Source organism: Notolabrus celidotus, chromosome 21 (genome assembly GCF_009762535.1).
Source record: "Notolabrus celidotus isolate fNotCel1 chromosome 21, fNotCel1.pri, whole genome shotgun sequence".
NCBI lineage: Eukaryota > Metazoa > Chordata > Actinopteri > Labriformes > Labridae > Notolabrus > Notolabrus celidotus.
In genome coordinates, this window is record NC_048292.1 from 16,410,329 (window position 1) to 16,437,600 (window position 27,272).

Genomic DNA, 27,272 nt, shown 5'->3' on the forward strand with positions numbered 1-27,272 from the left:
TGGTTTAGGGTGAACATTACACCCTAACTTAGGACACAACTTCCACACAGCTGGTGCAACAGGCTGCTGGACTTTAAATGTGAACTGAGGAGTATTTGGTTTCTGTTGCTATAAATACTCACATATATTCCTTGTACAAGTTGGAGCGATGTGTTTTGCAATAAGAAAACTTGACAATAAGAAGTCTAAAGGTGAAGATAGATGTTGCTCTTTTAACCAGATTTTAAAAAAAATGTATCAATAATTAAGTGTCACATAGACATCAAATCAAACCTTAGCTCAAAATCCATCAGCTATCATCTGTCAACGATAAAACTTCCAGGAGGGACGATCAACTTTAGGTACTTTCTTGTGTAGCAAGTGGTCAGCGATAAGATGACAGCCAAGACTTTCTTTTCCATGTCGACAGTTCAATTAATAATAATCATCTTTATTTAAACTCGAAAATCATTGAGAGCAAGCCTTCATTCACAATGACGCCGAGCATATAAAAGAAACATTAAAATGCATGACAAGCAAATCAAATATATAACCTTAAAAGAATGATGATCAATTAAAAACAGACAACAATTAAAAGTAATGTTACAACCATTGAAAAATAATGTTACACAAAGTCAGTTAAAACGGGTACTATCAGAGGTTAAACATTTTAAACTAATGATTTAAAATGATTAAAAGAAACCAATGCATTCATTGTTAGCAACCTTAGAAGTGTAAATCCAAGTAGCACCAGTTCATTTGTTTCTGGTGAGTCTCAGCTTCATTGTAAAAGTAAGTTTTAAAGAGGTGTCACTCTGGCTGTCTTGAGCAGTATGATCCCGAAAAAGAACAGATTTTTATTTTTTGCGTGATTTGCTTTCAGTCTACAGGTCTCAGGTTTGTTGAAAAATCCTGATGCAGATTTCTCATAAAAAACACTGAGGCTTCGTTAGGTCGGTCCTCAAGAGGGGAAGAAAACAACTTTTAAAGTGCTTGTTGGATCGATCATTTCTGATGCATTCCAGGAAGTTTGGAAATCTAAATGCTGATTGGCTTTTTGGAAAGTCGCATCAAGTACATTTGTCAAGTTGAAATGTTTGATCTTGAACATATCGTAAGCTGTAATTGTTGATATCTTTTTATAGACCGAGTCCTCTAGGATTACAAAAACACTGTAAATGGAAACCAGTGCACATCATCCTCATCCTGAAAATCCAGATCCTAATTATGTAGAACCAGTCAAACCTGACCTTCTATAAAGTAGACTGATAGATAGGATTAGATAGGTCTTACAACACTTGTAACACCTCAGGAGCACAGATCACCACACAATAATTCCAGCTCATTAATCTGTGTGTATGTCTCTGTGTGTGTGTTTGTGTAGACGTGTCAGATTGTGTTAAGAAGACGTCTCCAGCAGACTCTGAATCAGCTGGTCCCACAGCAACAGACAGCAAGGCAGACCTGGGTGGGTAAGTCTGCTGCCTTTTATATGTTCTGTCAGAGACTTTAGCTACAGTGTCTTAGGTCTGGTTTCCAGCAGTCAAGAACTACCTGCACATGTAATGATTTTTAAGCCTCTGCGCAGAAAACTTTGCTGACTAATGTGCTTTCTATTTATGTCATCGTTTTTATTTATTTTTGCTGCTTTGGAGCTGCATGTGCAGAAAGTGTTTGATGGTTCCCAGACCAGGCAGTGTTTTTTTTTCCTTAGGGAAGACTTTTTTTGTTGTATCTGTTTTTATTCATCTTAATGCAAAACAAACCCGTCTAAGAAATTCTTGTCCCTGTTCCCTCAGGGTTCGGTAACCGCTGCATTCAGCCCAAAGGACCCCGAGAACCCCCCTTGGAGTGGACATGATGGAACGGTCCATCTGCGCCGTTCACCAACAAGCGTGCTCCTTCGTCAGGAGATGGACTATACTGATCTCACCTGGCTGGTCCAAAACAAAAAAACGTCATAGATGCTAGAAAGACAGAATGCACAATTTTACATAGAAGTCCCTTCTGTGTAACTCTGTGCCAATACCTTCTCCTCCTCTTCCACCTCCTCCTCCTCCTCCTCCTCTGTCGTTCCTTCAAAGTGCCACAGTGCAAAGCAGACGAACAGTTTCCAGTCAAGTGGCTTGTCCATTTTAGAACAAGACCCATGTTTTCCTGCTCGAGTTTGCTGATGTTAGAGGTTTTGATTTTCTAGAAACTGACCTGGGATCAGTCCTGTCATTGGTTAAAGGATAATTCCTGTTTATTTCAGCTGTTTTTTGGTGGCTTGCAAGTAGAATAATCTTGTTTTTTTTCTCTGAGCTGTTGACACATCATGAATATTTGATCATTTTGAGGCTGAAGGAAGAGAGGTGCAGGTGTACACTAATATGTGTTCACCTTGAAACAACAGGTAGTCAGTTTTCTGTCATACCAAATGAGAAAAGGTTTTTTTTTTCAATCAGGAATGATCTTTAATCGGACAAGCTACTGCGGGAAGCTGATTCCTGAGGTTTAACTGAACTCCCCGAAGCTGTCTCGCTTCCTCCTACTGAATGAACAACAATCTTCAAAGCGAACCTAGATAATCTGTTACCCATGATGCAACCTTTTCTGTTGGGTATGTACGGGTTGCCAGGGTGCTCTCTCTTTCTCTCTCTCTATCTCTCTGTCTGTCTCTCTCTCTTCTTCTTCTTTCTGTGTGCTGGTGCTACATTACAAAGGATCAGTGTAGAAACGGATGCACTCGAGCTGACTGTTATCAACCTGTACTTGTTTCTTACATGCATTGAGGTTTATTCCTGTGTTCGCTGCAGTAATGTTAGCTCGAGTGCTTTGTATTTCCATACTGGCCTCCCTGTTTACCAGAGTCGTAGATGTATGCAGTTTGGTCATTGTGGTGGTCAGTGAGAGTGCTGCTCTGTGGATATTTGTGGAATTATTTGACATTTTGGGAAACTGGCTTAGTCACTTGTGGGAGTAATTTCCTTCTCATGTCTGTACGGTAAATAAGGGCCAAGAGCCAGAAGCAGCTTAGCTTAGCTTAGCTTGGTATAAACACTGGACAGAGTCTTAATGCTTAAATTCCACCCACCAGAACTTTTAAAGCTCATGAACAAAGGTGTTATATCTCATTCACTTGAAACACACATGCTTTAGTATAACTTGGGTTGTATGCTGGACTGGTTGCAGTGACTTCTTTAAAACAGTTTTGCTCATAAACCCTGAAAAATTTATATTATTACACTTTTTGCACTATTTATACAAATGAGAATGACAATATCTAGACTAGCTGTTCACCTTTTCCCAGTGTTTACACCAAGCTGAATCTTTAAAGGTCCTGTGAGTAGTTTTTGCGTACTGATGAAACAGACTTAAATGAATACTGACGCATGTTTATGACCTATTAAAGTAAACAAGGCCATAAGCGGCAAGCTTGATCTTTTCTAAACACTTATCATGGTGTCTTAAAATTGCTGCTGCAGGGTAGCTGGCATAGTGACAGGTTAACTGTGCACTACCAAAACAACCTCTTATAAATGACACATTTTATTGTTTAAATAAAGCTTGATGAGATTTTTTGATAAAAGCAATACTCACACATAAACGGGACAAAATCTACAGCATGGCATGTCCACCACAAGGGGTGCCAAAATCAATGCAAATTAAACTTTCCTCACAGGAGCTTTAAGAACAGTTTTTCCTATCATCTCTTGTGACATAGCACAAGCTTCACTTTTTTTGCACTGGTTAGCATGGTTATCTTCATGCTAAGCTATGCTAACAAAATGTAACATACAGACATGAGAGTGGTATCAATCTTCTAATCTCATTTTAGGCAAAAAAAAAAAAAAAAAACAAGTCTAGGTTTAAAAAACATTCAAAGTATTCAGTGTATTTCTGCAGCAGTGGATGTGAAAGATAGTGTTGACCTTTTGACTGTGAGAAGGCAAAGCTAGATGTAATGATGCTGGAGCTTGAAATGAAGGAGTTCAGTAGGAGGTGATTGAATGTGGTAATGGTGTTTTATTGATTACGCTGATTAAACTAATACACAAACAGATTTATAATTTTAAAGCTGTTATTCTAGTTGATCGACCAGATAGAGAAAATGTTAAGATTTGAGTTAGAATTGGCAAAAAAGAAAGCAAAAGTATGACTTATGATATTTACAGCATAATTCCCACAGCTGTGTCTAATTATTCTTTTAATTCCAGTCAAAACAGAGTGAAAATGAACTGAAAGAAAACCTCAGCAATGACCAAACTCCTCCTCTCTGTGACTCTGGCCCTCACTGCTGGGACCATGAGCCTGCCTTAGACAGCCAATGACAGTCCTCCTTTATTTGGCCTCTTTTCTTTGTGTGTGTCTGTGTGTTTTTGTCCTCTCTCTAAGTCTTAACTTGGGACTCAGTTATTTTCCTTCTGCACTGTCCTGTCTTTGTTTTGTGTTACTTTTCCGTTCTTTTTTCCTCCCCTGCTGGCGAGGCCCTGAGATGAACAACCATGCCAGTCTTGTTCTTTATATGTGCTGCCAGTTTACTCACAATAAAACCTCAGTTTTTTGCAGTAGGAATGTTACACATCTTCTGAAACTCTTACAAGACTTGACAGAGTAATATAAAGCCTGTTTTCCCTATAAAACAAACAAACAAAGGTCTCTACTAAGAGGACTTGCATGGTTCCTCATCTGACGGCTGAACTCAAACTGATACTGTAGCTGCTTCTGTTTGTGAAACAAAGACTGAATAAGACAGCAGCAGCCAGGGACCCAGGACTACTGTTTTCTCCTGATTTTTAGCGCTCTTTGCTAACTCCTCCTTCATTTGCTACCATAACTATACAGTATATGCATTGTTTTATAAGATAAAGAACTGTACAGGGCAGTTTAGGTATATAATATTTTCAGATTTTTTGTTATCTCGTAAATATTCTTATTAACAGAAGATGTAAGAAAGTCAGTGCATGATGATATGATGATGATATGATGATTCCTCCCTTACACCATATTTCCCTTCAAACTGTAAATTATTCCGCTGCCCTTTTTTTTTTTGCTCCTGGCAAATATTTCAGGGTTATTTTTATTTTTATGTTTGAGTTATATGATAAAGATTGATTTTTTTCTTTTTGTTTGTTTTGTTTTAAATTGGTTGGCAGAGGAAAAGCGTTGCCCCTTCCAGATAGCTACAGTGGGCTCCTGAATAAGATTGTAATAATAATATTAATGATGATAATAATAATAATGGTTGTTTTTTTTGTAAATGGTATTTTAAAAGTTATTTTTGTATACGCGGTTGTTTGTTGCGTCACAAGTCCACTGCCACCCACCAAAATCTCCTCTTTTACTCTCGTCTCTCAAGCTTTCTCCACTTTTCCTTTTTATTCTCCAAGCTTTTTTTTTTCTTTTTTACACCTTTGGATTTTTCTTTTGCTCGTGAAATGTAAAACATGCAGCAGAGATAGATCTCCTGCTCAAGACACGGAGCATCTCAATATTTCTCTCCTCTGCCCCATCTTTGGTACCATCCCCTGCTGTTTTCTCTCTTTCAACCCCCTCCCTCCCTCGTTTCTGCCCTTCTAATTTTTAAAAGGCTGTCATCTTCAACACGTCAGTTCTCTTCAGTCCAACATCTCTAACTGAACGTTGGATCAAATTCGGAAACCCACCATGGAACCTGACTAAAACACAGCTTTTAAACTTCCTCCCTTACTTTCTCTTCATTTAGCACATGTTAGCCATGCACACTAGCCTCAATCTCAGACAAGAGCCCACCTGTGCCTTTAAGTGAGAGCCCGCCCACTTCCCCTCTCTTTCCTTTCCTCCCCCTCTGTCCAATCATAATTAACGGCTTGAGCGTGAGCGATGTGATTCGCTGCTGCTTGCTCATTGCCTCCTGTGGGACTCTCTTTCAACACCCCCACATACACATACACCATCACCACCAACCCTGTACCCACTCTTCACGCACATACACAAATAGACACACACACACCCAAAATGTTTGTATGTTGCAGAAATCAATCAGTAAAATTGAACATTAAGTAAAACAAGCCTCTTTGTTTTTATTAGGGACATTTTACAGCATATGTGCAAGTTCTGTGTTACTAAGCGTGTTCATGAGAACAACTTTTCACAATAAAGAGCAGGTAAGTAGGTAATCAATTACTCTGCATTGTATCTACAGACAAATCAAAGACCTAATCTAATTCTGTCTCCTATTGGCTCATAATGCTCACATAATCTAATCATGTCAGTCACTGTGTTTCTGTGTGTATATGTATGTGTGTGTGTAGGGGAAAGTCACAGCAGGAGATCCTCGCTCACACCTGGAGAATCTGCCGAGACGAATGTACGCGCACACACATACCAATACTGCGATTAATTAATCACAGCAGGTGGTACAAACAGCGTCTTTCGCAGAGACCTTGAGGGTTGCACATTTGTATTCACTTTTCACACATAGAGTCACAGTGGGTGGGAGGACATACTGTGATTATTTGCTCCTGCTCACTTGTAGCCAAAGCTCATTTAAGATTAATTATACACTACATTACCCTGCATTATTTTATGTTTAACCGTTACTGCAGAGGAGGTTCAGCCTGCCTTTAGTCAGTCTCTTCATTGGTGAGAATGCACCTGTTACAGAAACAGGATTTTAACGCCTGATTTACTGAGACACTGCAAATTTAAACTGCATTGTATTTACATACAACACTGGTCACACTGTCTGATATACTCTTATTATCTGAAAGCAGCTAGAGGAGAGTTTATTTAAAAATAAACAAATACAAAAACTTTTATTTTTGGTGTATTTTAGATGATACCAAACTTTCATTTTACTCTCCACATTGGTAGATAAATTACATTTTTTTAAATCTCAAAATATACTATTACATTAACATAATCTTTGATATCCAAAGCTTTACAGTGCTTTGAATTTTATGATAAATTAAGACACTGAAAAAGTCAGCAAAGTGGTAACATTTGGTGTTTGAGATCTTGACTTAAAACCTGCCCCTCTAAAAACTCTGCACACCATCTCTATAAATTTAACCCATGATCATAGAGCAAACTACTTCCCATAATATGTATTACAACAAGTACAAATAATTAAATTACCTGACATCTGAGAATAGAGACAAATAAGGAGTCAAAATTTGGTGACCATACCTAATTACACAGCTGTGTTAAATACCTGACTGATTGGTTGGTACTACAAAACAGCAGTCTGTTATTTTTCAATAGCACATCATTGCTATGAAGACTACACTGCTGCTAAGGATAGCACTCCACTCACAGACTCCGGAGGATTTTCAGAGGATTAATCTGCCAGAAGAAGTCTGGATAATCAGTTGAGAATTAGAGAATTAGCAGCTAAGTTAGCTCATTGTAGAGGGCTACAGAACTAACCGATTCTATGGATGCTTCTCAAACACTGAGTGTAACAGACTGCTTTCATTGAAAATTGACATTTTAAATAAAACCATTTCCAAAATCAATATTGGGTAATCAATGATTAACATCTTCAGCAAATAGCTGTGTAATTAGCAAAACACTTGGGGTTCCAAGTAGGGGATAAAATATAGTGAACAGGTGGTTGTGCAAATGAGAATACTGACAGGGTAAGCAGGACCTGGAGATGGGGGGTCTTGTAAATTAAGACTCTTTTTTGTCTCCAGTGTCACTTTTATTGTTGAGAATAAATCTGTTTTATGGGACCTTGACCAATCAGAATCAAGTATTCAACATGGTCAGGTATTAATTCGCTTTACAACCAGCTTACTATACATTTTCCCTTGTATACACCCCTCATGACCATTACTTTAACCCACAATAAATTTAGGGTACAACAGGAAACGTTTCTGCCATAAAACTATTTTCCAACATGTTTCACTGTGGAAGAAAGTAAAAGAACGCACAAACTGTTTCATGACAATTTATTTGAACACTTCTTACAAACTATTCCTTAAGATACATTTAATGCACCATATGGTAGGATGAAGAACATTCAGGCTTCTCCCCCCGGCACAGTTTCTACCTTTCTTTTATCTGACATGCACACCTGATAATCAATGCAGTGTTTCCCACAGTGCACTACGCTTACACTCACTGTACCAGCACATGGATATACACTGTTCCTCACGCTCTCCCTCTCTCTGTGTTGTATGAATTAAACCAGGTTTCTTCTCTTAACTGGGTCACCTCAGTTTTCCCATCGAGCAGTTTAACATGTTATGTAATGGCTTATAAATATAGCCAATCAGTGTTGAGTGTATGTGAGCAGAAGCAGCAGGCTGCCATCTGAAAACATTCAAACTGTGTCAGCTCTGTTCAAAAGCCCAAAATAAACAGTATAATGTATCTCACAGGATTATTTTTAGGTGTATTACACCTTAGCACACACTCACTTACTTTTTGGTGTTCTTCTCAACACCCAGACATCAGATTACACACAATAATCTTGTCACATTGTATACGGTAAGTTGTAATGTTACAGCTCGCTAATCATGTTTAGTATTCACACTCTACCGTTTCACACTGACAGGCCGCTTACTGAGAGCTCTGCCAATCAGACAGCGTGAAGAGAATGTTTTCATCTCAATAAATCAAAGTGAAAAACAGGCGCCTGAGGATTCACGACAATCTGTAATGATGTGGTCCGTGAGTGTCATCAACTGGTTATGAAGACGAGATGAAAGAGAGCAAGTTTATCCCTTTGATGAGACCATTTCAATCTCAAGAAAAACACACACACACTTCTCTCAACATGATCTGTAAGGCACAAGAAGAAAGGCCAAGAAGGTTTAACAATTAGGTTTCCCTTTAGATTGGACACTATAGATGAAAATGCACCAGAGGATTAATAGTCATGTGAAATCAACCCTGTACACCACCTCTCACCAAGATCATTTCAGGCCTTAGCTCAAGTTAATGAAGACAAATCAAACTGGAGTGAGAGGCTTTATTTGAAAATTTCCATGGCCAAGAAAAATGTAGAAATTGGCTTAAAGAAACTAGAGCTGCTGCTATTTTTTGACTATCAATTCATCTGCATATTCTCAATTCTTACTTATCTTTTGGCCCTAGGTTTTCTATTATGTAAGGAAAATGTATCACTATACATTATCCGTAATTTGGTAGTTATGCAAATTAGAATCCAATTAGAATGCAGGCATTCATAGAAAACTAGTATTATTTGATAAACATTCTCAAACCTAAGACTAAACATTTCTTATCATGGGATGACTGAAATTGAACACAAGTTATATAATTATTGATTGTTAATGAAAAAGAAAGCACATTTTAAGTGATCTCTATTTAGCTTTAATTTTCATGTTTAAAATGATTACATATGAGCCTTATTTGGGTGTTTGAGTTTTGGTCAGTTGGTTATATCATGCAATTTTTAGAGGAATCACCATATGACCTGGAGTAGTGTGTCATATTTTCATGTCATGTTTAACTTGTCTTTGAAGTTTGTTTGTGTTTGTTTCTGTCAGTGACTCAACTCAACTCAACTTTATTTATATAGCACCTTTCATACATAAAAACATTCAGCCCAAAGTGCTTCACAGAATAACAGAGAAACAGAAAACAACAGCAATGGTAAAATTATAAAAGGCATGATTATAAATAAAAAACTTTAAAATAATATAAAATCAATACAGTAAAATTAATAAAATAGGTTGTAGTGGAAAGAAAAGTTAAAAACAAGGTAGCGGTAACAAGATCAGATGAATACATGAAATAAATTGATAAATACATCATTAAATAAGATAAATAAATGTTAAAGCAATGATGCAAGTAATAATGATTAAAATAACAATTAAAATAATAATGCAGTCCAGGGCTAAAAATAAATTACTCCAAATTAAAAAGTTAATTATTAAGTTTACTTTTAAAAACACCCATTACTGTTATCCCTGACCCTTTACCCCTCAAAAGGCTGTGCCTTTTGCCAGGTCGTCACTGTAAATAAGAATGTGTTCTTAATGACTTACCTGGTTGAATAAAGGTTAAATAAAATAAGAAACATTGTTTGTTTTTAATCTATCTGTATAAAAAATATATACAGTAAAAGATTTTTTGATATAATAATATAGTTAATCGACATATTAATTTATCATGAAAACAATCTATAATAAGTGATGGATCAATAACTTTGAACCAATTACGTCAGCCACACAATCTACAGTAAACATGCTCCTGCTAAGCCCCGCCTCTAGTTTTTCCCTCTCTACCTGTCAGTCAAGCCTAAGCCCCGCCCCCCGCCTGCCTGCACGTCGTGTAAAAAAACAGCAGCGGCGGCCGTTGGGGAAAGAGAGTAAATAGAGAGAGAAGCCTCAAGATGGCTGACTCGCAGGGCTCCGTCCACCTCTCCGGAGCTGCTGCTGCTGCTGCTGCTGCTGCTTTTACTGCGGTAGCTCCGGCGGTCGCCCCCGTCAAAAGCCACCTCGTCAAGCCGACCGAGGCGAAGGGAGCCCCTGACAACCGGTCGCAGTCTTCCCGGGATATCAACCCGCCGCCGCCCAAGAAGGTCCGAGTCGAGGAGAGGAGCGTGAAACCCAAGAAACTCAGCAGGGACGGAGGAGTGGGAGGCAAAGAGAAACTCCAGCAGCAGTCCACGAAGCAGCTGAGTTATGGCAGCAGCCCGGATCCGTGGAGCCTGGTTAAGACCCCTCCGGTGCCTGCTACCGGTGGATCCCAACCACCGACTAACACCCACAAAGTCTTCAAACAGAGCGATTTCTTCCTCCATAAAGCGCCTTCCTCCTCCAAACCCAAGAAACCCAGTAAAGATAAACAGCGGGAGAAAGAGAGGGAGAAAGGAGGAGGAGGAGAGGAGAAAAAGAAACATAAAGTGTTGGTGACCTCCGGACACGGGAATAACATTAGTAACAACAACAACAACGAGATCAGCAGATTTAACAACACTCCTGCAGTGAAGAATGGGGAGGTCATGTTACCACCTAAAGGTAGGCCATCATATCTTTATGATTATGTGAATTTTAAATGAAAGAGAATAAATAAAGTTGTGGATGCATGTATTACAGGCGACTGTGTCCTTTTATTTGAGCTGCTTGGCTCAGAGTAGATTCAGCCACCAGGGATGTGAACATGTGGCCCGGAGTGTGCAGCTGACTGCCTCCTAATTTGTCTGGACAGTCCTGTTTTCGGAGTATTCTCTGCTTAAAGGAGGGTTTAAATCTTCTTATTAATATGAACACCACTCCAGGGTGACTTCTGTTTAAGATATGATGTTATAAAAGAGTTAAAACACCGAGTTGAATGGGTATAAAGGGTAGTTTAATGGATGTTTCTCGGGGTCATGGCTGCCAGCTTCAGTCGCTTATTCACCCGCTCATGAACCCTCGACCTGCTTGTTACATTGTAACCAGCTGCAGAATTGAAACATAGTTACATCGTATTTACAAACTATTAACTCTCTATTTTGCAACATTACTGCAGTTAAGTCGAATTAAAATGTTACATACGGACACAATCTCTGTCGTGTCCGCGTGACGGATATGGACAATTGTTAGTTATTCTGTAACATTAGTAATTGTGTCTAATTGTGTGTATTTGTATTGAATTTTCTGCATTAAAGTACACGCTGCTGTCAACAATATGACAGCCGCCCGCCATTATAGGGTAAGTGTTGTTTTGGTAGAGCACCACGCCCCCCTCTGTAACCTCCGGCTATATGGGAAGCAGTCTACACGGAGCTTCACAGCTTGTTGTTACTCCATGTTCTACAGTTGTACATGCAGAACATGGTGTTTTTATTCCCCCAACCCTTCTACTGGCACGTTTCAGCACTTAAAGCTACATTATTAGGCTGAAGTAAATACACTTCAATATATTGTGTTGTATGTTTCATACATGTTAATATTTCACTCAAGCAGAAAAACAGAAATAATCAATCAATCAGACTTTATTTATAAAGCACTTTTCATACAATGGCATTGTAACACAAAGTGCTGGACATAAAAACAACCTAAAATAGAATAACTTAAGAAAAAGATCCCACCCCCAAACCACCCCACAATCCTATGGTTAAGAACACAATATATTCAACAATAGTAATAAAAACAATAGAAATAAAATAAAAAATAAGTTGCTGAACGAACTGAGGAAACACTCTCGTGATATCTCATTGAGGAAACACTGGAGGTAAAATAAGATGTTAAAACTCAACACAGGAAATAATAATATTTAGTCCCCATGGAGAAATAATGGAAACATGTAATTGATAATAACACGACCATAATGTTGTAATTATTCCACTCTATTTATTGGTGTAATGAAGAGCACACTATTTCACATATGTAGAGCTGGGTGATATTGAAATTTTGTTATCATGATAAAATATTTAATATCAGTTGATCGATAATTATCAAGATAAATCTGAAATCATTATTTCAGGCAGATTTAGATCCTGAGTGAAAGTGGAAGACGGTTTGTTAGCTTGTATCTGGATTTAGTTTTTAGTCATAGGTTGATTTATATCAAATTTTTAGCCAACATTTGTTTTATTTATATTGAGAAAAATTATACCACGATAATTATCGCTATGACAACATTAGAATTAGGGGTTGGACAAAATGTTAATATTGTGATGTGTCGTTCACATGGCTTTTGTGATACAATTATCCTAAAGCTGGCACACAATACTTCACTTTAATTTTGAACATCCAGCACTCTAAACAGATGTCTCTTCAAATTTGAGTCACCGTGTTATTACTTTATGACGCTTCATGGTGGCGCTTAAGTGAATATTGGACTAGCTAAAAAAAATGTATTCTACACTTTACCTTTAGAGGCATTTTGCACAATCCAATATTGTGATATATGATTGTTTCATTGTCTTACAATTTGTCAATTAGTGTGATATTATCATTATTGATGTATCAGGTGTCTTAATGTGACAACCCTGCCATCACTACCCCTATTTGAACTACTAATCTTAAAAAAAAAACAGTACTATACTATAACTAGATAAAACATCATTTTTAGATGAACTTAATTAGAGAACATCTAAATATACAAAAGGATCAAATAATATATAATGGCTTTATTAATTTATGTTTTAGCTAAATGTTGAAGTATAAATGTATTTACTATGTTATAACATTAAAAGCCCTGTATGTTTGTTTTTCCCATTAAGTACATAAAATATAAATAGGGCCACAAAAAATAATACCAATGTGATCTCAGATGTTTAACTATAAACTGTATTAATTGCGTGACTCCATGGGGGCTAAATATTAGATGACTCACTTGCTGGTCAGGTAACAAATATTTTTTCTGTCTCTGTAGCAGATCTTGTTTGGCGTTTTATTTCTAATGTCTTGTTTAATTCTGCGGGGGGTTAAGCTCTGTCACACCAGAGCAGTGTCTCAAAATCCCTGCCTGTGTGCGTTTGTGTTTACTGATGTGATATGTACAACAGTGTGTGTGTGTGTGTGTGTGTGTGTTTTGAAACAAGCAGGGATACCGAGTGGACATATTCAAGTGTGTAAGCATGATGTCACCCTTTTCCAGTCGGGTAGTTTAAGAGGTCATGACACGCTCTGAACAGCCTCAGTGAGAACACCAGGACAAGACGTGTTGTTGGCCTGTGTCCCCAACACGCTATCAGTGACACACACAGTGTCGTAGACAAACAGTGTCAGACGTGACTTTATGCTTCATAGAGATTAAGGAACACACACAGGTTTTAAAATTAAGTGAATATTGGACTAGCTAAAAAATGTATTTGCCTATGCATATAGAGATGGGCGATATTGAAATTATGTTGTCACGATAAAATATTTAATATGAGTCGATCGATAATTATCAAGATAAATATGAAATCATTATTTCAGGCAGATTTAGGTCCTGAGTGAAAGTGGAAGACGGTTTGTTAGCTTGTATCTGGAGTTAGTTTTTAGTCTTAGGTTGATTTATATCAAATTTTTATTTGTTATATTTATATTGAGAATAATTATATCACGATAATTATCGTTATCGAATTATCGCCCAGCCCTACATATATGGTTTATATGCTGTAACTTAGTTGGAGTCAGCAGTATCTGTTGTTGGGCTCCCAGAAACTATTGGGTGACATCACTAAAGGCTGATTTATACTTCTGCGTTGAATCAACGGCGTACCCTACGCCAGGGGTCTGCGTAGCTCCTGTACCTACGCCGAGGCCTACGCACGTAGCTGACGTGCACCTCCTCCAAAATGTAACTCCCCATAGAGCCGACGCGGACCGCAAGCCCTGTGATTGGTCCGCTCGACGGCTTTGTCTTTCCCGCATTTACAACACTTCCAGGATCCCGGACATCGGCCACACATCGGCCGTGTATTTCATCTCCTCCTCTCTATTCTTCATGTAATCATGTCTGTATGATAAACAGCAACATGTATCAGCTGTAGATTAACATAACACGCTCTGAATCGATGTGGAAAAGTAAACAGAGATCGTAGTGGGACCGGAAGCAGGCGACCGGCTATCAGAGAGACCACACTGCCCTCAGGCGTTTCGGCGGAGAATGCTGCGCGACACAGACACACCGACGCACAAGTATGTGGGGCTCATGTCCGCGTCAGCCCCTGCTGCGTAGGGGAGACGCAGAAGTATAAATCAGCCTTAAGACTACCATAATTTAATGAACGATGGAAATAGTCAGTTGGTGAGGTTTTATTATTCATGTATAAGATCATTTGGACACTTTCTGCATTTTATATAACAGTTGATGCTCCTGTTGAGGTTTACATCTCTGGTTCTCACTAGAAGAACTGAAATGCCGCCATTAGTCTCAGATAATATCCCTTCAATAGTCCCACTGAGGTACTTTTCAGCACTACACTAAACCTCTTAGTTGCTGTATCGTCTCTAGTGGGATATTTATTTTGAGTATCTTCAAATATTCGCTGTAGAAGGTTTATGTACAGTATAGATTATAGCTGGATTACACAATTTATTATAGAAGCTCCAATCTGGTTTGCACATTCTGTAAAGAACTAATCACCATGCCCGAGTCTTGGTAGAGTAAGTCTCAGTCTGACACTGAAAAGAAAGAAAAAGGTCTGAACCACATTTTTCTACAAAGTGTTGAGTTGCAGCCTGCCTCAGTATTTTTTGGTTTCGTCCAGACCAGAGTTTTGGTCCGATGCTGTAAAGTGTCCTTGAGCCAGACATAGTGAGCCTGCCAGCCACAGGACCTGGGCTCTGAATCTGATTGTGCTTTCTGACCTTCACGGACACTTTTCCTGCTGGGATCAAACAGTGTCACGTCATCACAGTAACATTATTAGAGGTGGGTTTGCTGCTGTCTGGAGGCTGGAGGTCGTGACTCCGGGTTACATTGTGTTTTAAAATGAGGGACACGACTCTGAAGACAAGGAGTCATTGTGGTATAGTACACTGATTTAGTGTCAAAGAGACTGTTGTTTCACTTGACACCTGACACCACTATATTTAAATTCAATTTCATACTATTTTTAAAACCTAATGTATCCTTATGAAGATGACCCTGCTCATAAAATTTTTACACCCACTGAAGATGAATGAGAATGCAAAACTACTGCTACTGCCTGTTTCATATTGGCCTGTGGCTTGTCATGCATTGTTCAAAATGTCAGCCTGACCATTAAACCAGCTGTTTAAACCAGTTTTATTGGGAAGATGGGCTTGTTGTGACTGCTGTAAATGTAGTAATGAGTTTTCTGTGTAGATGCACCATGCCGACAGAATCTCTGACTGTGTCTGGGGCTTCTCGTCTGTGTCCATGAGAGAGAGTGCGAGCTGCGATATTCACAGTGGCAAGTTCACAGTGTCCAGTCTTTGAAGCCATCAGTTTTTATCACAGAGAGTCTTATGCAGTATTTTTAGAGACAGAAAGAAAATGTTAATACGTTGGAGTTTTTTCAGGTTATGCTGTCACAGGAGGCTGGAATATATCCCAGAATGCATTGGCGAGAGGCAGGGAAAACCCTAGACAGGGTGCCAGTTTTATTACATTGTTAACACATTAAAACCTGGCTGTATACTTATAAAATAAACTATTCATGAAGTCAACCAATCATATGTTTATTTAATTAGAGTAATATTCAGAAAAGGTGAATGGAGCGACAAATAAGACCTTAACATTTGTTGACCAGATAGACTAGAGGTGTGAAGATAGGCAGTATCCGTAATTTTGGATTTTTTTCAATATATCTTATATTTGTGCCTATTTAAAGGGGGGAAAAAAACACCCAAAGCTGTCAGATTATATCCCACAGTTTCCAGTCTGGAGACACCACGGTCTCTGCTTGATTCTGAGATGACAGAAGAACAAGAAAAAAGATTTAGCTGCATATTGTGTTGCGTGTGAGTCCTGAAAGCCTTACAGCAATCTCATAATGACTGTCTGTACAATTTGTAAAAATTGTTAGAGATTTACTCTTATTGGGGAGCGGAGCATTTTCTACCAGTGTAATGACATAGCTGATAAAAATGAGTATTCAGCAAATGATCCTGTTTACATGCGGCTGTAAATACACAGTTTATTCACAGCGTCATTGATTTGTTTACAACACAGAGAACGGCAAAAAGCTGCTTTCAGAAACATTGACTGTACAGTAAAAAAGATGGATGACACCACCTCCTACTATACTACAAAAGTGAAGGCAAAATATTCCTGGCAATGAGCAGTGACATCTTGTGCCAATGCCGTCGTTTGGAGCAATAGTTCGTGAAAAATATCAACATTTTTAATAGCTTGACACTTTTCAATACCACATGTTTCAATATGATAAAGCATCAGTGATTTTAAGTTTGATGGTATTGAAAAGAACCAAAGCTTTGAAATAAACAGAGTTATAATTATATATTTAACCTGAAGTGTCCACTAGCAAAAGATAGACCGCTACAAATCCAGAACTTTTCACAAACCTGCAAAGGTACCATATTATGTTTGTTGGCAGCCCTTGTTTATGTGCTTCATCCTGTACACTGTGTGTGTCTCTGCTCGTCTCTTCATCACACATGAAGCCCTCTCAGCAAAACAAGCATTTTGTTAGGTCCATGCGGCCTGTCATAAAGATGCACGTGTAACATTTCTGTCTGTTGTAGACAGACAGGAAAAGCGCGTTACGTCTTTCTTTACTTTCAGCAGTAGTCTGAACGTTGGTCTGTGCTCAGTGACTTTCTCTTCAGCACTCTTTGTAGTGTGGTACTAAAAAAACAAACAAAGTTTTGCTGTTTCAACACAGGAATTGATTTGGTTTGATTTTTACTGTTATCATTTTGAGGTTTAAAATTCTGGTATCGTGACGACTCTAGTATGCGTCGGCTGGTGAAGCCACTGCTTTGACATTCACCTCTATGGCAAACCGATATACAGATATGATTTACCACTACAGTGGCAAAGATGTCTCACCCCTGGTTGTTGCGGTCCAGAGTAAAACAGACCCTTGAGCTTGGTTGAGTCAATGGAAACTTGTGGTTATGGAAATTCAGTAATTCCCAATGTTAGTGTTCCTCGTGTTTTTCTCGCCGTGCACCTCTACACTGAAAATTTGACAGCACTGCAGGAGCCGTACTCCTCAACAGAGCTGTCAGTCATGGCATTCCACCTTCATCAAATAATTTATTTAAACTAGGGAGGTACCGAAATGAAAATTCTTGGCTGAAACTGAAAACCAAAATGAGGAAACCGAGGCCGAAAACCGAAACACATGAAGAAATGATTATGCCAATTATTAGTAGGGAGTAGGCCATGCATTTTCTGTTTGTGTTGCACAGGCATTTTCTAGGCCATTTATTAGTAGACACTTGAAGCTAGTTTGTATATCAGTTTGAACAAACAGGGTTAAAAGAGCTCAAAGTTATAGACAGAAATGTCAAAAATGTTACCGCTGTCCCCGGTCTCCCCTACCATTGCATTTATGTCTCTGAATGTGTACTAACCTCACTAAAATCAAGGATCTCATTGAACATATCAGACAACGAGGGTGTATGCCCCTCATCTGGTTCTGAGAAATGACTCCTTTTTTCTGCGCTCTGTTCTCCTTCCTGCGCTGTGCTCTTCTCTGTCTCCGAACGGGTTCTCCGCATCCATCGCGGCCTGGATCATTTCTCGTGAGCGCTGCTTTATTCCCACATCCAAGTAATGATCTTTATAACGCGGATCAAGTACAGTCGCGATGAAGTGCAGAAGATCCGAATAGATCTCAGTGAAACGTGTGCTGACAGACTCTAAGAGAGTACTTCATTGTTTTCACTCCGTGGTCCATCTCAACCTCTTTGCTTAGAAGACGCTTTAGTGCTGCAATTAAAGGAATATACGGATGCAGACATTTATCTGATGCGTGGTTTGATTTTAAAGTTTGAGTGATATCCCATCTGTTCAAATGGAGGAGGCAGAGTTCATGACCACTATTTTATACTACAGCCACATGTAGGGGGAGTTTCAGAGGTTTTGGCTTGGCCTTTTGGGAGCTATGATGTTGTCCATCTGCATACCTATCCTAAAATACTCAGAAAAACAGATAATATTGGCTTAATGTCTTGATTTGGGAAATCCATTCAGAATATGACGTTTACATGCCCTGCTTATTGCTGACGATGTCTGTGTTTTGCTTACAGTGATCACAAGCTTTACCTTATTGTTTCTTGATTGTGTAAATCAAAAGTCCACCAAATTATTGCTGTGAGAATCATAAAAGTCCTTCCTTTGACCCACTGGGTTTATGATTCCACTCCCTGTCTTATAAGCGTGTGAGTAAAGTTGGTACGGGTGTACTCATAGTAGAAGTTTACACACTGGCTGCCTCTGGCCCTCCATCTTTCAAAGTGATTTCTCTCTTGTGATCATCCTCACACTGAAAACCACCTGCTGTGTTTCCCCTTCAAACCGTCCGCTGCTGGAAAGTCAGAAAACAAAACGGGGAAAAAAATGAAAAGAAAGATCAGTTACGTGTATCTCATTAATTTCAGATTAATTTACGATTCAAGCTCTGCGCTTTGCCTCCCTGACGAACACATTTCAATCACTGAACTTCTCACCCTTGAGCTAAATGACGGTCTCCTCGCTGCTTAAAGAGGAGGTCTGTTCTCTCAAGCTGTGATTAAAAAGCACAACAGCCTACTGGGCTAATTTATCTCCTGTTGCCTCTGAATTCAAACTCCATGATTGTTACACTCCGGCATGGCCCGACATGTTTTTATAAATCTGGCAGCAGATCTGAGTGAGCCCTCCTTTATCGGCAGCTTCCTGTAGAGCTAAATTGATGTTTTGAAACATGCTGTTTTTTCTCCAGCAGGCAGCTTTACAACGTCTGGTAATTTTACAGCATCTACTTTGAGTCGTTCTTGACGTGGTTTGTTTGCATTCTTGGCGTTCCTCCATTTAACCACAGGATAGGAGGGGCATGACTACCTGCATGTTAAGCAGCACAGAAACATAACTTCCTAATGCCACGGTGTTTATTTAAATGCATCATTAAAAAGAGTGTATCGATGCAGCTTCTAATTCTCCTGCTGCTCCTTTTAAGCCTTTTTTTAACTTTCAAAGCATTTTCTCTTTTGATCCTGCAAACAGCAAGTCCAACCCCACTGTGCCCACTTTCCCACTCCACACGTCCACAGGAGAGCGAGCAGTCTGAAAACACAGCTTCCTTTTAACGGCAGATCTGACTGAGTTCAAAGAAGTAACTTCTTTAGACAGGAAAAACAGAAGAATAAGCAGAAGAACTAAATGAAGGTCTTCTTTTCTTTTATTTCTTTAGGAGGAATTGAAAGAAAATAAAGAATCAAAGGAGAAAAGATTTGGTGAAATAAAAGTTTTTCTTAGAAAGGTGAGGTTTTCGTTTCACAGCTGGACATGAGGGGTATTCCTTTTCAGCCGTTCATCTTCTCAGAAAACACTCCGACAACTGAAGTGTTTGATGGTATGATATTTACATTTTCAACTCTCATTCAGAGCGATTTGCAATGAGTGTAACATTCAAGTGCACTCCAATTCCTCAATGTGTAATATCCCCTCAACACTCAGATGATTCCGTCAGGCGGAGAAGGAAGTGAAATGAGTCAGACAGCAAAGGCAGGATTTAAGATTTCAGAAAACGGAGAATATTGAAGCGAGTGAAGGCAGAACACGGCGGCACAGGGATGAGTTTGAGGGCAGAAACGTGAAATATATCACAATGAGATGCTGCTTTAAGGTTATGGGAGAAGTTGTAGAGTGACTGCTGCAGTCTGAAAAGGAACTGAAGGTAATTACAGAGCTGAAAACACATGAAAGATAAGCGCAGAGGTTTGGTGGGGAGAAGGATTTGTTGCAGCAGTAAAGAAAAGCCAAAAATATGTCAGGGGTGAAGGCCAAGGTGAGGCACTTGGCAAGAGTTTTGTTAAAGGGTTAGACCAAAAAAAAAATCGAAGCGAACAGATGGAGTGTGTTTGCAACTGAGTTAATCTGGGCGCTCGTGCTAATGTTTTTCTGCAATTGAGATCTGAATACCCTCTTCTCTGCTTCCAACAGAGCACTCCAATAAGGACAAGGCGAAAGAGAGAGAGCGAGAGGAGAGGGAGAAGAAGAAGGTCAAAGACAGAGAGAGGGAGAAGAAGAAGCACAAAGTGATCAACGAGATCAAGAGGGAGAACGGAGAAGTCAAGCAGCCCATTAAAGGTTGGTGCAAACACACAGACACATGCAGGGTTGGAAGTTTCTCCTCCTCAATGAAATGTTGGAAATGGAAAGCAGTTTTTAAAACGCCAATGTCTGTTTCTAAGAGCCAACAATAATGTCTTTAAGTTTCTCTTCAGTGATCCAGTTTGTCCTGAGGATTTCATAGAAAGACTAACTCTGTTGCTCTCTTACAATGATAACTTAGCTGCTTTTGCTCACATAAACTGAATAATTCACTAATGAGGAAGTAAACAAGGTGAGCAGGAACATATGAGACAGCCCCACACCTGGTTGAGTTTTTCTGCCTCATCGCTGTCAGTCTGCCACATTTCCTTTTCCATTTGTCAGTCCTGAAACACTGCCACATCCCATACTGTGCTCTGTTAAGTGTTTACTCCATGCACCAGCTGTAATTTAGTTGATTTCTTTGTCGCAGCCTACACTTTATGTGTCTCTAACCTCTTCTGCCTTTTCTCAGCTATTTCTGTCTCTTTTCTTGTTTCCCTCTGTAAACAAACCCACTCTAAAGTAACCGGACTTCTTTCTGAAGATTCTTATTGTAGCGACTACAAATAGCCAAAAACTGCTGAGAGCCTGAGGTTGGGCCTAGTAAAGTGTCAGACACTCTTAAAGCAAAAATCACTAACGCACAAAAAGTAAGTTTAACCTTTTATTAACAGAAAAGGATAATCAAATCACGATAAAGTGCGCAAAATAAAATAGAGAAAATAAGCAATAATAAGTGAAAAAATAAGTGATAAATAGCAGTCAACAAAAAGTACGGAGACCCAACTCACCCCCTCTCTTTACCTCCAAACAAAAGAAAACAGGTTGCCTAAATGAACTCAACATCCCTGCCCCTAACACATGACCAGTAAATAACCTAATTAACTGACCTCACAATAAACCATACCATAAACAAACAACAGAAAACAACACCACAAAAAATATACAAACAATAACCTACCCTAAACCTCAAGATCAGATATGATAAACACTTGAATCCTGAGTCTGAGCAGAGCTGTTTCCTAAGCAGCGGTGTGTTCTTCATAGAAACAGTGTGCTATCGAGAAATAACAGACCATTGACATATAGTATTGACCAATCAAGATCACATGTTCAAGACAGCCATGTTACAAGAATAGGTAGTTCTGGGCAGTGTTGTAGTAAAGACACCAAACCTCGAATCTGAGAGTCAGTGTTCGTGTCAAACTCCCATCACATGGTCAGTCATTCTATCAATTAATCAATCATTACTTATATAGCACCAAATCACAAATTCTTTTATCTCATGACGCTTTACAAACAGAGCAAGTCTAGGCCATACTGTGTTATATTATTTAAAAAGACCCAACATCAAGACTGGATAAGATCCAGTCCCATTGCACAGCCAGGACTCATCTTAACCCAGCATGAGTAGATCACTTTGCAGCATTTAGCAAGGACAAACTTCCTTTTAACAGGCAGAAACCTCGAGCAGAACCAGACATGTGTTAGACAGCCATCTGCCTTAACCATATTGGGGTTGGATAGAGGGATAGAGGGAGATGAAGAGAGAGAGAGATGATTGTGGTGAGATGGGTAATAGTAGCAGCTGGAGTCTGGCACGTCCACAGCAGCAGGCCGTCCACAGCAGTGAACCAGAGGAACCTACGAGACAAGGGAGCTCAGGGACTCAGACCCAGAAAGATCTGTGGTTAGAGTCTAATTCGAGTCCCCACTACCTGAGGATTTATAAGAATGAGGATTGCTGTTTCACTCCAAACAACTCACTATATATACATTGACTGACTGTGTGGGACCTTTTGGATGAGCTAAAAACACATTTTATTTATTATTTATTTCCCACTGGTTTTCCATTGTACTCTCATATCCAACAATTCTGATCATAAAATAGAGTATTTAATTGCAGTGTGTTCAATATTAGAAACAAGATGAAATACAATATTAAAACAACTGCATTAAAGTTGGCTTTATAAGCCTCTGATATGATGCTGTTACAGTGATAGCAGTTTGACTGTCATGTGCAAAAGATCACAGTATGTTTGTTTTGAATTCTTATTTGTTAACCCGTCTTCAGTTTGGATAGTTTGTCAGTGAGAGAGCAAGCAGGACTACATTCGATGAGTTAACATACCATGATCATTACACAATATACTCATGATACTTTCTCCTGTGTAAGTGCGCCCTGTTGTACCTCAGCATTTTGCACTGACCCACTTTCACTGGCTACTCCTCAGTAAATCATCATCATGTTGTAATGTACAAGCTTCACACAGCTGCTAAGCCCCTCAGTGGGTGTTCAAAATGCTAATACCATGGGTCACAAGAGAGGCAATATATTGAGGTGTTACAGTGTTTGCTGGTATTTTTGTTTTGATTTTCTTGTACTGAATTTGATCCCAGGTATTAGGTTGACCTTTGCATTGTGCTGCTCCTCACAGGCAGGGTATTTGCTTCAATTTTATTTAGCCTGACACACTGTTTGTGTGTTTGTGTGGGCACAGTGAGGTGCATCTGGTAGCTCAGATTGTAACCGGAGGAGCTGAGAGACGAGTCAGTGCAAAGACAGCCTACCCGTGAGTCTGTGTGCCTGTCTCTCTCTGTCTTTGTAGCTGTCTATCGTCCCCAGTGCTCAGATATATTTCTTTAATATCTTTATCCTATGTTTCCTTACTCCTTTTGTCTTCACCATTAGTTGTTTATATGTTTCTTCTCAGAGAAAAATAATGTGATTCTTGATAAAATTGATGAGTAACATCAGCAAAACAGTTTGCATAACATTTATGAATTAAGTTATGTCCCTTTCAGAATGCAGAGCCGTTCCTAAACTGTAATTTACCAAATAAGAAACCAAGCATTAGTAAGAATCAGCCTTTTCTTTCTGTGTGAGCAGGAGCATGTCCAGTTCTCTCAAATCAGTGCACCCCAACATGTTTTTTGCATGAGTGACAACAGCTCTTAATTCTTTTAGGGCTTTAAAAAAATGCATAAAGTTACAATTTTAAGTACTAAAAAAAGGAAAATGTTGCAACACAACCCAAAAAAGTAGATTTTAATAAAATTCCTGCCTCTGACAGGACAAATAGCCAATCATAGATCAAGATCTCTGGGTGGCACAAGGGCCAATCAGATCTTGACGGGGCAGTTCTGCCCTTGTCCATCCCTCTGGATTTCTCATAATGGACAACTCGTAATCTTATATCTTCAAAACCCCCCATACAGTGTGATCCGATGGAAAAATGAGCTATCCAGACTACACTTTATTTCTGCTGTAATGATCAGCCTTTTGGAATCTGTGTGTATGTGGTTTCTGGTAGTTCCTCAGCCAGCCTCAAGTGGACACTCGATGAACTGCAGTTTTTAACACTTCTGCATTGGCTCCAATTGTTGCAGCGAGGTTGCTGCTTGCTCTGGACACTCCCTTGTGTGCGAGGACCAGCAGAAACCAGATTTGAACTAGTTTACATTCATTGATAATATAGATATTGTTGTATGAAGAATTTTGACTTCACTGTTTACTAATGCTGGATACTTAACTCTTAAACAGCTTAACTTAAAAAACAATTGCTTTTATGAATTGTGCATTAGAAAAAGTCAACTCCATTAAAGTAGGATAATCAATGATACAGAAGAGATTTTAAAACCTTAAATCACATAAAAACAGGTCTAAATCCATAAAAAAACACAACCAGTGGGATGTAAATGTACAATACAATGACATACAGAGATGTAAAAGCAGCCACTGTAGGCCTGCAGGTGAATCAGTAAGCCACGCTCTGTGTGTGTACTAGACAGTGTTCTCTTTATGAATGAGTGAATTATTTGCTGGGCTCTGTTACGTAATGTCCGTTTGCCTCTATGCACTTGACCTTTTTCAGACAGACACACTCACACACACACACACGCACCAACATGAGTACACACTGACATGTTTTCTAGGCTGCCAGTTTTTTCTCGGATTCGTCCCCAAGGCACCAGTCAGACTCACAGCGTCTCTGTGCTGGTACGCCGCGGACCACACTCTGACATTTAGAGAACTGAGCAATAATCTGCATCGTCACCAGCGGGCCGGCTGGGGATTAAAATTACAGACCGATGATGTATTTCAACCTTTCAATCTTGGTAGTTCCTGAGAAAGTGAATTGACATTGAAGAAGAGGCTGATGAAAAACATCAGTGTGAGGAGGAAGAGGAGAAGGAGGAGGTTCCTCTAGCAGAGTTTTTTTCTACAGTATTTAAAATCAGAGTTTGTTAAGTTTGATAGTGACAGAGTAAAGGAGGAAAGTTAGAAAAGTAATCAGCAGGAGAGCGTTTATGTGCACAATTGAAAAGCGAGAGGCACCGAGAGGAAACGTATTGGAAATCAATAAGCTGCAAACAGCTACACTGACAGTGAGGCTGCTTTACTACCACTGAGCCGGTTTGTGAGTGTGTTTGTGCTAATCTAACCTTAAACGGACTGTGACTGTGGAGCCAAGCGGCCCACTTTAAACACATGTGTTAGCAAAGAGGGAGAACCTAGTATGAACCCACATCCATGTAGTGCTGGGCGTTATTGAAAATGATGTTATCATGATAAAGTGTGCATTAAGGTAAAAGTTAACGCATCTCTAACGAGTCCACACAGTGTCAAACTGAATACTCTGCTTTGATCTGGTAGGTTTTGCGTTTTCTTCAGTATTGCTGTTGCTTGTTTCAGTTGTGTTTACATTCTGCTCCGACTGTCTTTAAGCCCCGCCTACCTCTCACCCTGCAACATGATTGGCTGTTCAATGCTGTCTTCTTCTTCTATCTAATGTTGGGTGGCAACTAGCGTTTAAGGCTCATGGCTCATTAGTGCCCCTTCCCTTTGCATTTGTTGGGAGATGTAATTGCAGGATTATTTATATTGAAATTTTATCAAACATTTGTCATATCTATATTGAGAAAAATTATATTATCGTTATCGAATTATCGCCCAGCACTACATCCATCATATTTTTAATGTTTTTTGTTCTTGTGAAGAACCAAATAGCATCAGATTCAACACTGATATAATTGTCATCTGAGTTAACCAAGCGACAACCTCCGGTCTAAAACTATGAAGCCCATGCAGAAGTGTTATAAACTGCAGTTCATCAAGAATCTGCTTGAGGCTGGCTGCAGAAACACCGGAAACCACATACACACCCATTAAAAAAAGACGATCTTTGCAGCATTAATAAACATGTTTACAGCGTGGTTCAAAAAACAGCTTGGCTGTACGTAGCTAAATTCTCTATCGGCACACACTGTACAGGGGGGTGAATTTTTTTCTATCACGACGGTTCAGAAGATATTAAGATTACGTGTTTTTGCCCAAATAAGGACATGACTGACTTGACTCCCGGATGGGAACACACAGCTGTTAGCTAGGAAGCTCAAGCTCCGCCTCTTTACGTCACACTCTGCCCGGTTGAGTTCCGCATTTCCAATATGGCTGCTGCCGTCGATTGGCTTCAAAACAGCTCTCAGGAACAGATGGGTGACGTCACGGATACTATGTCAATATTTTATACAGTCTATGGAGTTAACACATAAAGTGTGTAACTAGGAGTGACTTTCAATCACTTGTGAAGCAACCTGAAAAACAAATCAACTCCAACTTTAAAGACACAGTTTTCAAATGTTGGGTTTTCACATTTTTGTAGATGACATGCCATGCTTTATGAAATCGTGAATTTTTTCAATTTTTTCTGACATTAAAGAAATCAAAATTTTAACATGAAATATCAAATGAATATGAAGACTAATTAACAATGAAAATTAAAGTCTGTTGCAGCTCTTATCTTACCTATCCATCCATCCATCCATCTATTTATCAGAATGCCTCTCAGGGTTTCGGGAAGCTTAGCGATCTGATAATCTGTATGAATGTGCCTTTTATATAGAGGCCATCATCCTTGCCATAGGGGTTGCTGGTTCATCTCCCAGCTACATCCCACTCTCTGCTCCCCACATATCCTGCCTCTCTTCAGCTGTAACATTAAAAAAAGCAAAAAAAAAATACCCAAAACAGAACTTATAAAAAAACACCACACACTTAAGATTTGAGTCTTTTCAAATTTTGCGTTTGAGAATTTGCTCAGAAAATGTGACTCATAATTTACTTCCCCCGTCGTCTTCTCTGTGAGCTTTGCAATGAAGTCTTTCCTGGAGTCTTTTAAATTGATCAGAAAGATCAAAGATTAAAGACCTGCACGTACATTCAGCTTTAACATTCACTTTTAATTATCCTCAAGGGGCCATATTTCTTTAAGATGGATAGAAACAAAATGCACAGAGACTTGTTCAAGATTAGAAAACAAGTTGCCACATCACACGATCTCATGTAAGACATGTAAACACAGTGCGATCATTCAGTCTGTGTACAGTGACACCACAGGCAGAAACAGTTCGTATTTATTCACTGCTCTGTGAATAAGGGTGGTATGTTTTATTTAGATAAGCAGACTATTGTTGTTCTCAAAAGATAACTTCTGAACTTATCTGTCATTATTTAAAATAACAAGTCTGACACAGTGTTATAATACACTTTATCTGTGTGTGTCTTTGTCACTTCACCAGCGCAGTTTCAAATAAATATATCACAGCTCACACACGGTCCTTATATCAGTCTGCTCTAG

General features: G+C 39.2%; 2 protein-coding genes across 3 annotated transcripts in view; both read left to right on the top strand.

Moving 5' to 3' along the window:
• The window catches only part of ptpn12 (protein tyrosine phosphatase non-receptor type 12), a 75,033-nt gene extending 69,025 nt beyond the window's left edge, over nt 1–6,008 (top strand). The window contains exons 16-17 of one of the 2 annotated variants that reach the window (XM_034673450.1): nt 1,364–1,451; nt 1,779–6,008. In XM_034673450.1, the coding sequence (XP_034529341.1) occupies nt 1,364–1,451; nt 1,779–1,788 (98 nt within the window). In that variant the 3' untranslated portion in view covers nt 1,789–6,008. The remainder of the gene's footprint in view (nt 1–1,363; nt 1,452–1,778) is intronic. The other variant, XM_034673449.1, reaches the window with a different exon arrangement.
• Nucleotides 6,009–10,251: 4,243 nt separating this feature from the next.
• Nucleotides 10,252–27,272, top strand: part of LOC117805318 (lysine-specific demethylase RSBN1L-like) — a 52,958-nt gene continuing 35,937 nt past the window's right edge. Inside the window, exons 1-2 of the mRNA XM_034673999.1 lie at nt 10,252–10,937; nt 20,479–20,625. Of these exons, the coding sequence (XP_034529890.1) occupies nt 10,310–10,937; nt 20,479–20,625 (775 nt within the window). The 5' untranslated portion in view covers nt 10,252–10,309. The remainder of the gene's footprint in view (nt 10,938–20,478; nt 20,626–27,272) is intronic.